We start from the raw sequence: 16,588 nt of genomic DNA on the forward strand, positions 1-16,588 counted from the left end.
GTCTTCTCAAAGAACTCTAAGGTTAGTGAGGCACAACCTACCCTTTACAAAACCTGTTGACTATCCCTAATCAAATTATTCCATTCCAGATGATTATAAATCCTATCTCTTATAACCTTTTCCAACAACTTACCCACAACCAAAGTAAGGCTCACCAGCCTGTAATTATCAAGGTTGTTCCGACTCCCTTTAAACAAGGGAATAACGTTTGCTATCCTCTCGTCATCTGGTACTACACCTGTTGACAATGATGCCATAAAGATCAAAGCCAAGACTCTGCAATCTCCTCCCTGGCTTCCCAGTGAATCAGGATAAATTCCATCCGGCCTAGGGGTCTTATCTACTTTCAGATCTTCTAAAAATTGCTAAAACCTCCTCTTTGTCAATCGCAGTCCCATCTAATCTAGTAGCCTGTATCTCCGTATTCTCACTAACATTGCCCTTTTCCAATTTGAATACTGATGAAAAGTATGCAGCAAAGACAAAATGCTGTGTAACAAATTTGGCTGTTTTCATTTTCCTCTGTGGCCATTCCCACCAACAGTATCCAGAGTAGTACACCGTTTTTGCAAGGAAATGGCCACAGGGGCTCCTGCGCTGCCTACCTAATCCTCTTTATCTGCCTGATGGCCAGTCATTCCCTCAATGCCTGTGAAACCTTTGTTTCATGAGTGACCACCACACTGTACTTGCTATCCACAGCCACATAGGTACTTCACAGGCTTCTGAGAGATGCAGCTAGAGACACATTCTGCACGCATCCAATACCTGACTGCCCATGTAGAGCAGGAAGAGCACACCAATGTCTTGAGCTCTCCTTCCATGACGTACCTCTTTAAATTAAATTCTTAATTTAATTTTAAGAACAATCTATCATTAATTTCAGGCCCTTCTCTGGATCTCTGCAGTATTGCCCTTAAAAACTGAATCCACAATGAAAACTGTACAAACTATAAGCAATAAAAATAGTATTGGCGGAAGTCAGTCTGACAAATTTGATTGTTGACCAAGGAAATTCTGTTTTACTGGTCAGGAGTTTTCTGGGACCTTGCATGGCTAAGCCCAATCCTAATGCCACATCTCCAACTAGACATTTGGCAGGTGTTTCTGGAGGTAGTGCTGGTCCTTAGCTTAGAGTTTGCAGGCATGCCCTTCTGTGTTTCCTTTTTTCTGTCTTCCTCTTGCCAGGTGTTCTCAAAGAATTGTCCCTACAGGAGCTTCCTTTAATTCTGTTTCTTCTGAATGAAGACCTCATACGCATTGACATCTGTGTTGTATTTCTTAGGGAAAGCATTCGAGGAGTCTTTGAAATGCTTCCTTTGTCCTCTTCTTCAAGTGCCTTCCATAAGCTAGATGAAAATGTTTCTTTTAGCAGTCAAAACTCAGTTGTCCTAAGTGTGTAGCCAGCCCAATTTGTTTTGAATGAGCATGGCCTTTGCTGGTGCTGTTGGTTGCTTCAAGGACACTGATGGTAGTACGCCTCCCATTTGGTGTGGAGAATCCATCTCAAACAACGTTGATCGTGCTTCTGAAGGATCTTGAGGCGGTGTCTATGCGTATTCGAGTTTGAGTCATATAAAAGAGTATAAATACTCACCCAATCACCTCCTTTTGGCCTACGTCACTTTTTAAATTCAGATGTCACTTTACATGCTCCTCCTCTGAAGTTTTGCTATGTGCTGGCTGCTGTTCCAACTGAGCTCAATCTGGGCTTTGCTCCTCGGGCTTTTATCTGGAAGCTCTATTGTTCACTCCCAGGTGTGCTGTGCTCTTGCTGTTGGTCCAGTGCAGTCCTTGTGGATTGCTGACAAGGGAGGGGACAAGGAACGTGTTTGAGATGGATAGATTAGAGTTTTGACCTTTAATATTTATAAGTAAGTAGTTCCTGTAAAATAAAGAATTTAAGCAATTACATCCCAAGAATGGAAATTGACATGGCCTTTTGCTTTTAGCTAAATGTTAATTCTGCTCCCTGGACATCAGGGTGCTAAGTTTCTCGTTCACCTTATCCTAATCTCTCTCTCTCTTGAAGATGTTCTGTTTTTAATTGAATTATCCTGCTAATAGTTTTCTTGGTCTGTACATTTTGAGCATGTTTTCAACCTACCATATGCTTAATTACGTTGACATGCATTATTTTCAAAATCTGTGCATTTGAAATTAGCTTGACTTTCATTTTTCAAAATGGTTGTTAAAGAAATATGTTATTCCATATATTCAGTTAAATGGATCACAATCTTATTTCCAGGTAATGATATTCCCAGAGGGTACATGTACGAATAGGTCATGTCTGATAACCTTCAAACCTGGTAAGGCTATAGTTTCATTCTCACCAATAGTTTTAGTATAGCATAATGGACATTTTAATAATATTTAAAATGTGATCACTTATCTATGAATAACTTGGGTATAATTTTGATTTTGCATCTGGAGAATGTTTCAAGCTGTTTTAACACAATTGAAGTATTAGTGATTACCATTGTCACTATGTTTAGAAAAAATAGGGAAGTATTAGAGTACCATGTTGGTATACTGTTAATACATGCAAGTTTAATACTGTTAATTTTTATTACACAAGAAATCTTTAGCACACTAACACAAAATTGAACTACTTTTTAAAAAGCATATTTTGATTTGGGAATTTTTCAATCTGTTTATTTCTACTATAATGTGCTTTAGTTAACAGTTTTATGTATTTAAATGTGGCAACTACAGTTTGTCACCATGAACATGTTAAGTTAGTGCTTCCTGACCTGCACACATTGTAGAACTAAAGAATTGTCTTTAAGAATCCTCAAGTTGTAAATACCGCACTTTGTATTCCAAACCAGTTTAAGAGCAAATGGAACTTGAAGACTCTGCACATGAGCTTTTCAGAGCTCCTGTTTCTGGTCCCTCTATTAAGCCACTGGGCTACAGGTCATTCAGTCTCGGAAGTGTGTTCTGCCATTAGATCATGGTGGTCTCTATTGTATCTCAGTCTACCCACATTATTTCCATATTCTTTAATATTGACAGCAACCAAAAGTCTATCAGCCTTATTTAAAATTATAAATTGGCCTGCCTTTGTAACTTTGTTACCCTCTTGTTTGTTTCCTGATATCACTACTTGAACGGTACGGGCATAATATTAATGCACCTTTTTGTTCTGTCTATCAAATCCTTTAATCACTATGACCATCTCGATTTGATCACCTCCTATTCTAAACTCGAAGCATATTGAGTCAATGAAATCTGTCCCCAGATTTTACCCATTCAACCCTATATCATTCTGGTTCATCTGTATTGTAGCTGCTCCCACCTGAGAATAGGAGTTTTTATTATCTGGGTTGTCAGACTGTGAGCTACTGCCAGCAGTAGTATACCAGTTGATGCAGTAACATCTTTCTCACTCTTTTTTTTTTGTCTATTGAATAAAGTGGCTCTTTCATCTTCCATATCTTCCAGGAGGCAATGTCAATCTCACTCCTGTACCTTCGTTAAAAAAAATAATTCTTGGGATGTGGGCACTGTTGATTAGGCCAGTATTTATTCTTAAAACCTTGTTGCTCTTGAAGATGGTGGTAAGCTGCTCTTTGAACCACCAAAATTCAGTTGTTGTATTGTAAACCCACAATGTGTTGGGGAGAGAATTCCAGAATTTTGAACCCAGCGATACCCACAGGAAGCATAATCTATCTCCAAGTCAGGGTGGTGAGTGATTTGGAGGGAGACAAGCAAATGGTGTTCTCATGGAGCTCCTGCCCTTGACGTTCTAGATTGAGGTGGTCATGGGTTTTGAAGGTGCTCTGCAGAGAGCCTAGGAGAATTCCTGCAGTGTTTGTCATACATGGTACACTCTGCTACTGAGTGTCAGTTGTACAGGATGTGAATGCTGATGTGGGACCAATCAAATGGACTGCTTTGTCCTGAATGGTCTCAAGTTTCACGTCAGAGAGTCATAGTCATAGAGATGTACACCATGGAAACAGACCGTTCCGTTCAACCCATTCATGCCTACCAGATATCCCAACTCCCATTTAGTCCCACTTGCCAGCACCCGGCCCATGTCCCTTCAAACCCTTCCTATTCATCCACCCATCCAAATGCTTTTTTTAAATGTTGCAATTGTACTAGTCTCCTCCACTTCCTCTGGCAGCTCATTGCATACACGTACCACCCTCTGCATGAAACAGTTGCCCCTTAGGTCTCTTTTATATCTTTCCCTTCTCACCTTAAACCTATGCCCTCTAGTTCTGGACTCCCCTAGCTCAGGGAAAAGATTTTGTCTATTAATCCTATCCATCCCGCTCATGATTTTATAAACCTCTATAAGGTCACCCGTCAGCCTCCGACGCTCCAGGGAAAACAGCCCCAGCCTATTCAACCTCTCCCTGTAGCTCAAATCCTCCAACCCTGGCAACATCCTTGTAAATCTTTTTTGAACCCTTTCAAATTTCACAACATCTTTCTGATAGGAAGGAGACCAGAATTTCACGCAATATTCCAACCAGTGGCCTAACCAATGTCCTGTACACCTGCAACATGACCTCCTAACTCCTGTACTCAATACTGACCAATAAAGGCAAGCATACCAAATGTCGCCTTCACTATTCTATCTACCTGCAACTCCACTTTCAAGGAGCTGTGAACTTGCTCTCCAAGGTCTCTTTGTTCAGCAACACTCCCTAGGACCTTACCAATAAGTGTATAAGTCCTGCTAAGATTTGCTTTCCCAAAATGCAGCACCTCACATTTATCTGATTTTAAACTCCATCTGCCACCTCTCTGCCCATTGGCCCATCTGATCAAGGTCCTGTTGTAATCTGAGGTAACCTTCGCTGTCCACTACACCTCCAATTTCGGTGTCATCTGCAAACTTTCTTCCAAATCAGAGGTATAGTTAGTGAGAAATGATTTATATAAATGAAAAGTAATGGACCCAACACCGATCCTTGTGGCACTCCACTGGTCACAGACCTCCAGCTGAAAAACAACCCTCCACCACCACCCTCTGTCTTCTATCTTTTGAGCCAGTTCTGTATCGAGTTGGCTAGTTCTCCCTATATTCCATGAGATCTAACCTTGCTAGCCACTCTCCCATGGGGAACCTTGTTGAACGCCTTAATGAAGTCCATATAGATCACATCTACTGCTCTGCCCTTATCAATCCTCTTTGCTCCTTCTTTAATAAACTCAATCAAGCTTGTGAGACTTGATTTCCCACGCACAAAGCCATGCTGACCATCCCTAATCAGTGCTTGCCTTTCCACTTATACATCCTGTCCCTCCAGAATTCCCTCCAAAACTTGCCACCACCAATGTCAGGCTCACTGGTCTATAGTTCCCTGGCTTCTCCATACCACCTTTCTTAAACAGTTGCATAGCATTAGCCAACCTCCAATCTTCCAGCACCTCACCTGTGACTATTGATCATCCAAATATCTCAGCAAGGGGCCCAGCAATCGCTTCCCTAGCCTTTCGCCGAGTTCTAGGGTGCACCTGATCAGGTCCTGAGGATTTATCCACCTTTATACATTTCCAGACATCCAACACTTCCTCCTCTGTAATATGGACATTTTTCAAGATGTCACCATCCAAACCCCTACATTCTATATCTTCCATGTCCTTTTCCACATTAAATACTGATGCAAAATACTCATTTCGTATCACCCCCATCTCCAGTGGCTTTACACAAAGGCCGCCTTGCTGATCTTTGAGGGGCCCTATTCTCTCCCTAGTTAGCCTTTTGTCCTTAACATATTTGTAAAAACCCTTTGGATTCTCCTTAACTCTGTTTGCCAAAGCTATCTCATGTCCCCTTTTTGTCCTCCTGATTTCCCTCCTACTCCTACTGCCTTTATACTCTAAGGATTCACTCAATCTATCCTGTCTATACCTGACAAATGCTTCCTTTTTCTTAACCAAACCCTCCATTTCTTTAGTCATTCAGCATTCCCTATACCTACCAGCCTTTCCTTTCAGGAGAAAGTGAGGACTGCAGATGCTGGAGATCAGAGCTGAAAATGTGTTGCTGGAAAAGTGCAGCAGGTCAGGCAGCACTTAGATGCTGCCTGACCTGCTGCGCTTTTCCAGCAACACATATTTTCAGCCTTTCCTTTCACCGTAACAGGAATATGCTTCCTCTGGATTCTCATCATTTCTGAAAGCTTCCCATTTTCCAGCCATCTCTTTACCTGTGAACGTTTGCCCCCAGTCAGCTTTTGAAAGTGCTTGCCTAATACTGTCAAAATTGGCCTTTCTACAATTTAGAACTTCAACTCTTAGATCTGATCTATCCTTTCCTTTTCCATCTCATCTGGAGCTACAGTCTTCCAGGCAAGTTGGGAGTAATGTATCACTCTGACTTGTGACTTGTAAAGGGTGAATAAGCTTTGGGGAGTCAGGAGATTAATTAGTTCCTGCAACATTCCTAGTTTCTGATCTTCTCTTGTAGCCATGATATTTATATATATAGCTAGTCAGGTTCTTTATCTGGACAGCAGTAACCTCCAGGACGGTAGCAATGGTAATGCTATTGAATGTCAGGGGGTGATGGCTAGATTCTCTTGTTTGAAATGGTCATTACCTGGCACAATTCTGGCATGAATATCGCTTACCATGCATCACTCCAAACCTAGATATCCGAAGAGTAGTGAATGTTGAATATGGTGCTTTTATCACTGAGCATCCCACTTCTGACCTGGCTTTATGATGGAAGGGTGATTATTGAAGCAATAGAAAATTTTTGGGCCAAGGACACTACCCTGATGAAGATTACTGGGAAACTAAAGGATTGTGAAGCCTTTGAAAACATGCAGAGGCTTGCTTAAAGGACAGTCTGGGGCAGGGTGGACAATGAATTAGGAGTAAGCTAGCTCATAATACAAACTCTTGCAATCTTCCTTTATATGTTAAAGGTAAGCACGGGACAAAATGGACATTGGACTGCTGGAAATGGAGATTTAGTAATGGGGAAGAAAGAAATGGCAGAGGAACTGAATAGGTACTTGGGATCAGGTTTCACAGTAGAAAACACCACCAACATACCAGAACTTGAGAGTCGGGGACTAAGGTGTAACAACTATCACTGAAGAGAAGATGCTGGGGAAGCTGGCGAGCTGAAGGTGAATGAATTACCAGAACTGGATGAAATACACCCCAGAGCTCTGAAGAAGATAAGAGTTTGGAGAGACATTAATGGTGATCTTTCAGGAATCACTGGAGTCAGGGAGTGTTCAAGGACTGGAAAGTCGCTAATGTAAACCCCTATTTAAGAAGGAAGGCAAAAGACAGGAAACTGTAGCTTCCTCTGGACTCTTGTTATTTCATTTCTGAAGGCCGGTTAGCCTGACCTTCATTGTTAAGATATTTAGAGTCCATTATTAAGGATGAAATTGTGGAGAACCTGGAAGTGCATGGGAAAATCGGGTGGCTTCTTCAAGGGATGTCATGCCTGACAAATTTGTTAAAATTCTTTGAGGAGGGAATGAGCAAGTTAGACATAATCTATTTGGATTTCCAGAAGGCCTTAGACAGGATACCACAAAGGAGATAAGATTCCATGGTGTTAGGGGCAAGGTACTGGCTTGGATGGGAGGATTGGCTGACCAGCAGAAGGTAGAGTGAAGGGATAAAGGGGTCTTTTTCAGGATGGCAATTGGTGATTAGTGGAGTTCCACAGTATTGAGTTCACAAATAATTACATTATAAACTAATGATCTGAATGAAGGAATTGAGGGCATTATTGCTAAGTTTGCAGATGACACAAAGATAGGTGGAGGACAGATAGTGATGAGGAAGTGGGAAGGCTAGAGAAGGACTTGGACAAGTGGGCAAGTGGCAGATGGAATACAAGTGTGAGGTTGTACATTGTGGTAAGAATATAGACATAGACTTTTATAAATAGGCTTTGAAGCACAAAGCGACTTGGTAGTCCTAGTTCAGGACTCTCTTAAAGTTAACATGCAGGTTCAGTTGATATTTAGGAAGATATTGCGATATTGGCATTCATTTCAATCGGGCTAGAAAACAAGAGCAAAACTATACTACTGACACTGTACAAGGCTCTGGTCAGACTGCATTTGGAGTACTGAGAGCAATTTGGACCCTGTATCTAAGGGAGGATTGGTTGGTGTTGAAAATGATCCAGAGGAGGCTTACCAGAATGATTCTGTGGATGCAGGGCTTGTCAAAGGAGTGGTTGAGGATACTGGGTCGAGACTTGATGGAGTTTAGAAGGATGACAAAGTATCTGATTGAAACTTATCAGTTATTGACATGCCTAGATTGAGTGGGCAAGAAGACATGCCCGTAGTAGGAGAAACTAGGACCGGGGGACAAGCATCTGGGAGAAGAGATGAACCTTTGGACTTGAGATGAGGGATTTATTCAGCCAGAGGGTGGTTAATCTGTAGAACTCATTGACTTGGCCTTCATAGCCCTCTATGGCATTGTGTATTTAAGACAGGTTCTTGATTAGGAAGGGGTGCAAAGATTATGGAGAAAAGACAGGAAAATGGTGCTCCATCTCCATCCATGAGGACTGACTCAACTCTGACAATTTTTTTTACAAACCCACTGACTCCCACAGCTACCTGGATTACACTACCTCCCACCCTACCTCCTGCAAAAAAAGCCATCACGTATTCCCAATTCCTCTGCCTCTGCTGCATCTGGTCCCAGGATGGCCAGTTCCACTACAGAACGCACCAGAGGGCCGCCTCCTTTGAAGACTGAAATTTCCTCTCACGTGGTTGAAGATGCCCTCCAACGCATCTCATTCACGTCCCGCACCTCCGCCCTTGAACCCCATCCCTCCAACCGCAACAAGGACAAAACCCACCTGGTCCTCACCTTACAGCCCACCAACCTCTGCATAAGTTGCATCATCCACCAATATTTCCGCCACCTACAAATGGGTACCACCACCAGGGATATATATTCCCTTTCCACCCCTATCCGCCTTCCGTAAAGACTGTTCCCTCTGCACCTGCACCAACCAACCAACCCCACTGCGCCATGGCTGAATGTTTCAACTCCCCCTCCGCTCTGCCAGGGACATAGTCATTGAGATGTACAGCATGGAAACAGACCCTTTGGTCCAACCCATGCATGCCAACCAGATATCCCAATCCAATCTAGTCCCACCTGCCAGCACCCGACCCATACCTCTCCAAACCCTTCCTATTCATATACCCATCCAAATGCCTCTTAAATGTTGTAATTGTACCAGCCTTCACCACTTCCTCTGGCAGCTCATTCCATACCCATACCACCCTCTGTGTGAAACAGTTGCCCCTTAGGTCTCTATCTTTCCCCCCTCATCCTAAACCTATGCCCTCTAGTTCTGGACTCTCTGACCCCAGGGAAAAGACTTTGCCTATTTACCCTATCCATGCCCCTCGGCCTCTGACGCTCCAGGGAAAACAGCCTCAACCTGTTCAGCCTCTCCCTATAGCTCAAATCCTCCAACCCTGGCAACATCCTTGTAAATCTTTTCTGCAGGTCCGGGCCACCTCCATCGCCACTCCCTCACCATCCGATGCCTGGAGAAAGAACGCCTTATCTTCCGCCTCAGAAGTTATCAACCCCAGGATATCCAATGTGGACTTCACCAGTTTCCTCATTTCCCATGCCCAGTTCCAACCTTCCAGCTCAGCATCGTCCTCATGACCTTCCCATCTATCCGATCCACCCCTCCCCTCCAGCCTATCACCTTTACCTCCACCTCCACCCACCTATTGCACTCTCAACTACCTTCTCCCCAGTACCTTCCCTCCCATTTCTCTCCACCCCCAAGGTTCCCCGGCTCATTCCTGATGAAGGGCTCCAGCTCAAAACATCTATTTTCCTGCTCCTTGGATGATGCCTAACCTACTGTGATTTTCCAGCAACACATTCTCAACTCTGATCTCCAGCACCTGCAGACCTCGTTGTCTCATGGTCAACTGAATGGGCTTATCAATGTAGTGGCTACAAGAACAAGTCAGAGGCTAGGAATAGTGCACTGAGTAACTCACCGCCTGACCTTCCTAAAGTCTTGTTTACTATCTACAAGGCATGTCAGTAGAATGATAAAATACACCCAACTTGCCTCCAGCTCTTAACAGCGCAAAGCAACAAGCTTGATTAGCACCACATCTTCAAATTGACTCCTTCTGATATAGCGGTATGTGCCATCTGCAAGAAACACTGCAGAAATTCACCTAGGTTCCTGAAACAGTACCTTCCAAACCCATGACCACTACAATCTAGAAGGACAATGATGGCAGTTGCATGGGAACGTCACTAACTGCAAGTTTCTCTTCAGTCCAATAGTGATATCTTGAAAAGTATCCATATTACAGAGGCGGTGGTGCTAGACATCTTAAAACACATGAAGGTGGATAAATCCCTGGGACCTGATGGTGTATCCTAGAAATTTGTAGGAAGTTAGGGAAGTGTTTGCTGGGCTCCTTGCTAAGAAATTACATTAGTCACAGGTGAGGTTGAGAAGACTGGATATTGGCTAAATTGATGCCATTATTTAAGAAAGGTGAACTCAAAACCAGTGAGCCTGACATCAGTGGTCAGTAAGTTGTTGGAGGGGACTCTGAGGGGCAGGATTTATGTGCATTTGGGAGGGCAAGGACTGGCTAGGAATAGTCAGCATGGCTTTGTGCGTGGGAATAATGAGTCACTAATTTGAGTTTTTTGAAGAAATGACAAAGGTTGATGAAGGCAGAATGGTAGGTGTTAGCTATATGAACTTGAAGGCATTTGACAAGATTCCACATGGTAGACTGGTTAGTGAGATTAGATCTCATGGAATGTTGGAAGAACTAGCCATTTGGATAGAACATTGGCTCAAAGGTAGCAGACCAAGCTTGGTAATGAAGGTCGCTTTTTGGACTGGAGGCCTGTGACAAATATTTAGCAAGAAACTGTGCTTGGTCTACTGCTCTCATCATTTTTTATATAAATGATTTGGATGTAAATATCAGAGGTATAGTTAATAAGTTTGCAGATAACACCAAAATTGATGGTGAAGGTTATCTCAGTACAACAGGACCTTGATCAGATGAGGAGCGGCAGATGGGGTTTAATTTAGATAAATGTGAGGTGCTGCATTTTAGAAAGGCAAGTCGGGGCAAGACTTGTACACTTAATGGTAAGGTCTTAGGGCGTGTTGCTGAGCAGAGAGACCCTAGGATGCAGGTTTGTAGTTTGTGGAGTGGTGGGCAGGCAGGGTAGTGAAAAAGGTATTTGTATCCTTGACTTTGGTCAGTGTATTGAGTATAGGAGTTGGGAGGTCATGAAGAGGATGTACAGGACGTTGGTTTGGCCACTTTTGGAATAATGCATTCACTTCTATTTTCCCGACTATAAGAAGGATGATTTGAAATTGGAAAGGGTTCAGAAAAGGTTTACAAGGATGTTGACAAGGTTGAAGGGTTTCATCTATAGGAGAGGCTGAATAAACTGGGGTTATTTTCCCTGGTGTTGGAAGTTAGGTGACCTTTAAATAAGTCTATAAAATCGAGCATGGATCGGGTGAATAGTCAAGGTCTTTTCCACAGGGTAGGGGAGTCCAAAACTAGTTGGCACAGATTTAAGTTGAGAGGGGAAATATTTATAAGGGGCCTGAGGGGAAACTTTTTCCACACTGAATTGCATTTATTGTCATGTGTACCCAGGCACAGTGAAAAGCTTTGTTTTGCGAGCAATACATGCAGATCATAGTTAAGTAGCATAGATAAGTAAACAATAGGTAAACAGCCGCAAAAACAAAAGCACAGGTACAGGCAAATGTTAATAGTTTGTGAGTCTATTCAACATTCTAACAGTAGAGTAGAAGCAGTTTCAAAACTAGCTGGTGCATGTGTTCAGGCTTCTGTACCTTCTCCCTGATGGTAGAGGTTGGAGAAAAACATTGCTAGACTGGGATGGGCAGTGGTCCTGGTAGATGGATTCTATAGATGGGAGGTTGGCCTCTGTGATTGTCTGGGCCGAGTTCACCACACTCTGTAACAGTCTCCAATTTTGAATGGTACTGTGGAATGAGCTGCCAGAGGAAGTGGCAGAGGCTGGTACAATTACAAATTTAAAAGGCATCTAGATGGGTATATGAATAGGAAGGGTTGAGCGTAATATTGGCCAAATGCTAGCAAATGAGACCAGATTAATGGAGGATATCTGGTTGGCCTGGAAGGTTGGAACTAAAGGTGTATACATGCTGTACATCTGTGACAGTTGTCAAATTGCTTTTGATAATATCACCGTTCCTTCATTGTCACTGGATGAATATGCTGGAACTCGTTCCCTAACAGCACTGATGTGGAGGTGCAGGTGTTGGACTGGGATGGACAAAGTTAAAAAATCACCAGGTTATAGTCCAACAGGTTTGCTTGAAGTAGTAAGTTTCGGAGCGCTGCTGCTTCTCCAGGTAGCTGTGGAGCAGGACCTTTAGACACAGAATTTAGAACATAGAACATTACAGTGCAGTAGAAACCCTTCAATCCTCGATGGTTTCACAGGTCGGCACAACAATCTGAAGCACATCTAACTTATGCTATTCATTATCATCCATATGTCTAAGTGGCCAGTTAAATGCCCTTAAAGTTGGCAAGTTTACTACTGTTGCAGGCAGGGCATTCCACACCTTTACTACTGAGTAAAGAACCTACCTATGACATCTGTCCTATATGTATCACCCCTCAATATGTCCCCTCATGCTAGCTATTGCCATCTGAGGCAAAAGGCTCTCACTGTCCACCCTAACTAATCTTTGATCATCTTGTATATCTCTATTAAGTCATCTCTCAATCTTCTCTCTCTCAAAAACAGTCTCAAGTCCCTCAGCCTTTCCTCATAAGGCCTACCCTCCATACCAGGCAACATCCTGGTAAATCTCCTCTGCAAGGAGAAAGTAAGGTCTGCAGATGCTGGAGATCAGAGCTGAAAATGTGTTGCTGGAACAGCGCAGCAGGTCAGGCAGCATCCAGGGAACAGGAGAATCGACATTTCGGGCATAAGCCCTTCTTCAGGAAACTCCTCTGCACCCTTTCCAGTGCCTCCATATCTTTATGCAATAATCCAAGTGTGGCCACACCAGAGTTTTGTACAGCTGCAGCATGATCTTATGGCTCTGAAACTCAATCCCTGTACCTTTTTTTTTAAGATTACTTACAGTATGGAAACAGGCCCTTCAGCCCAACAATACCCGCCGATGGCAACCCACCCAGACTCATTCCCCTACATTTACCACTTCACCTAACCTGTGAAGCAGGACCTTTAGACACAGAATTTAGAACATTACAGTGCAGTAGAAACCCTTCAATCCTCGATGGTTTCACAGGTCGGCACAACAATCTGAAGCCCATCTAACTTATGCTATTCATTATCATCCATATGTCTAAGTGGCCATTTAAATGCCCTTAAAGTTGGCAAGTTTACTACTGTTGCAGGCAGGGCATTCCACACCCTTACTACTGAGTAAAGAACTTTTTTTGGACTGTGGGAGGAAACCGGAGCACCCGGAGGAAACCCACGCAGGCACAGGGAAACGTGCAAACTCCCCACAGTCAGTCGTCCAAGGCGGGAATTGAACCTGGGTCTGTGGCACTGAGAGGCAGCAGTGTTAACCTCTGTGCCACCGTGCTGCCCACAAAGCAAAAGATTAGTGTCATGCAACTGAAACGATATATTGAACAAAACGAGATTGCTGTTAAGTCTTTTCATCTTTTAGAATGGTTTGCAGGTTTTGATTGATTAATACATAAATCCCGAACTACTTTTGTCACAATCTCGATAACTTAAGGTTTTATATAAAGAAAAGTGACATATCGGCTTAGACAATGCATTAAAGGTGTGAGGTTAGAGTCTGTCTGTCTGTCATATGGATTGACTGCCTCCATTGACTAGATAAAAACAAGGACTGCAGAAGCTGGAAACCAGAGTCTAGATTAAAGTGGGTCTGGAAAAGCACAGTATCAGAGGAGCAGGAAAATCGATGTTTCAGGCAAAAGCCCTTCATCAGGAATAGAGGCAGGGTGCCTGCAGAGTGGAGAGATTAATGAGGTGGGGGTGGGGAGAAAGTAGCATAGAGTACAATAGGTGATTGGGGGTGGGGATGGAGGTGATAGGTCAGAGAGGAGGGTGGAGTGGATAGGTGGAAAGGAAGGTAGGACAGGTCATGGGGACGGTGCTGAGCTGGAAGGTTGGAGCTGGGGGAAGGGGAAATGAGGAAACTGGTGAAATCCACATTGATGCCATGGGGTTGAAGTGTTCCAAGGCAGAAGATGAGGCGTTCTTCCTCCACGCGTCAGATGGCAAGGGAGCGGCGGTGGAGGAGGCCCAGGACCTGCATGTCCTTGGAAGAGTGGGAAGGGGAGTTGAATTGATGCCATGGGGTTGAAGTGTTCCAAGGCAGAAGATGAGGCGTTCTTCCTCCACGCATCAGATGGCAAGGGAGCGGCGGTGGAAGAGGCCCAGGACCTGCATGTCCTTGGAAGAGTGGGAAGGGGAGTTGAAATATTGGACCACAGTGCAGTGGGATTGCTTGGTCCCTCCATTGATTGCCTGCAGATTGTGTGCTTTTTGAGCTTCGAGTGACCATCCTCCAAGGCGGACTTCAGGATACACAACAACGCAGAGTAGTCGAGCAGAGGCTGATAGCTAATTTTGGTACCCATGAAGATGGCCTCAACTGAGACCTTGTGTTCATGTCACATTACAGGTGGCCCCACTCCACTGTACCCACGCACATGTACACCCTTGCGCGGGCACACTGAGGATTTTACACCGTCACACTTATGTACACGCAAACACTCTCTCACGTGTGCTCTCCCCCCTCACATATGCACCCGCACACGCAAGTCTGTGGAGTGAATTGGCATTTGCAGATACCTTCTATTTTGCTCAAAAAGCACGCATTCTGCAGGTAGTCAATCCATGTAACGTTTTATAAATTCCTACTTTGGAAATAGAACCAGTCTGACTCAAGAGTGAGATACAGACAGACTCTAACCTCGCACCTTTAATACGTTGTCTGAACTATTACTTTTATTAAAAAAGACCTTAAGTTATATTGAGAATGTGACTTAAAAGTACTTCGGGGATTTACATATTGATGAACAGAAACCTGCAGTCCATTCTAAAAAATGAAAGACTTTATTAAAACCTAGGTTTGTTCAGTATATCATTTCAGTTGCATGACAGTAATCTTTTGCTATAAATTGTCTTGTGATCCTGCTCCACGGCTACCTGATGAAGGAGCAGCACTCCGAAAGCTAGTATTTCCAAATAAACCTGTTGGGCTATAACCTAGTGTTATGATTTTTAATCCTAACAGCACTATTCACATACCTACACCAAATTAATTCAACAGTTTAAGACTGTTCATGCCAATCTTCTTGGACACTGACAGATGGATGCCAAATTCTTGCCCAGCCAGCAAGCTCCACATCACTGAACGGGAAAAAAAATGTCATTTTCCAACATTACAACAATAACTGCAATTCAAAAAGAACTAATTGGCTGTAAAGTTGTTTGAACACTTCAGACTGTAAAACTTAGTGCTGTAGAAATACTGACCATCTTGTCTTCTGTGGCTGGAGAGCTATATGATACATCTGAAGTTGGGAGCATGCAGGATGCAATACTGCTTATTGTATGAATGTCAGCTTATAGATGAATGTTGAATGAAATTGTGGTGCAGTTCTGGGAGGCTTGTTTGAGATGGAACCTTAGGTTGACCATACTCTTTTTGTGCTATTGGGACTGTCATAGACTAAGAGATTTCTGGCTTGTTCCTCCTCTGTGATACCTTCCCTCATTTGTTTCTATGACCACCTTAGCCTGTTGTTGGTATAGACATTCCTCCAGTGCGGAGGTCTCCACTACAACTTCAAGTACAGCCTCTGAGAATGTGCAAACCCACTTCCTAAATCCCCAAACAATCAGGACAGGTGACACCATCCTACTCATTCTGTTGCTTTGACAACAGAGATATTGAGCCTTGTTTAGAAGTTTGAGCTTTGAGTCTAAGTCTGTATGTTTCTGTTTTCATACCTCTGGACATTTTTAATTAATGGTATTCTACAGTTAACCCCAACAATCTATCATTTTAATTGTTTTATTTGTATACCTCCTGCTTAATGCATATTTCCACCCTTCCCCTTAATTAACTTCAGCCAACTTTACAGGTAGTGTGCATTTAAAAGGAAATAAAATGACTCTACATAAATTTGTGCATTCTCCTTATTAAATTGATGGTGATATGCCTGTACATTTGCAATACAAGTTTGTCATATCAAGTGAATATATAATGAAGTTTTGCATAAGTGGGGTTAGGCTGGTTGGGTTCTGGCCAAAATTTCATTTTGTTTATTTTTGTGGATGGCACAGTTTGAGATATTATTGTTCATGAATGTGCACTTGTAACTATTTAATGTTTTGATATTTACTTTATGATAACTTGAATTTGGATAAGGGTTTTAATTGTTAACACTAGTTATTGAAGCTGCACTTAAGTAGCTATTTGTGGGCTATTAACTTATTTCTTTTGATTAAATTGGCTTATGATAATGTTGAAAAGTGTGGTGCTGGAAAAACACAACAGGCCAGG

The 16,588-nt window shown here is 43.0% G+C and overlaps 1 protein-coding gene across 3 annotated transcripts in view; it reads left to right on the forward strand.

The window, feature by feature from the left end:
- The window catches only part of LOC122549735 (lysophosphatidylcholine acyltransferase 1-like), a 157,660-nt gene that overhangs the window by 86,782 nt on the left and 54,290 nt on the right, over nucleotides 1–16,588 (forward strand). For all 3 annotated transcript variants that reach the window (XM_043689659.1, XM_043689657.1, XM_043689658.1), the window contains exon 5: nucleotides 2,249–2,309. In XM_043689659.1, the coding sequence (XP_043545594.1) occupies nucleotides 2,249–2,309 (61 nt within the window). The remainder of the gene's footprint in view (nucleotides 1–2,248; nucleotides 2,310–16,588) is intronic.

Source organism: Chiloscyllium plagiosum, chromosome 5, assembly GCF_004010195.1.
Source record: "Chiloscyllium plagiosum isolate BGI_BamShark_2017 chromosome 5, ASM401019v2, whole genome shotgun sequence".
In the NCBI taxonomy this organism is placed as follows: Eukaryota; Metazoa; Chordata; class Chondrichthyes; order Orectolobiformes; family Hemiscylliidae; genus Chiloscyllium; species Chiloscyllium plagiosum.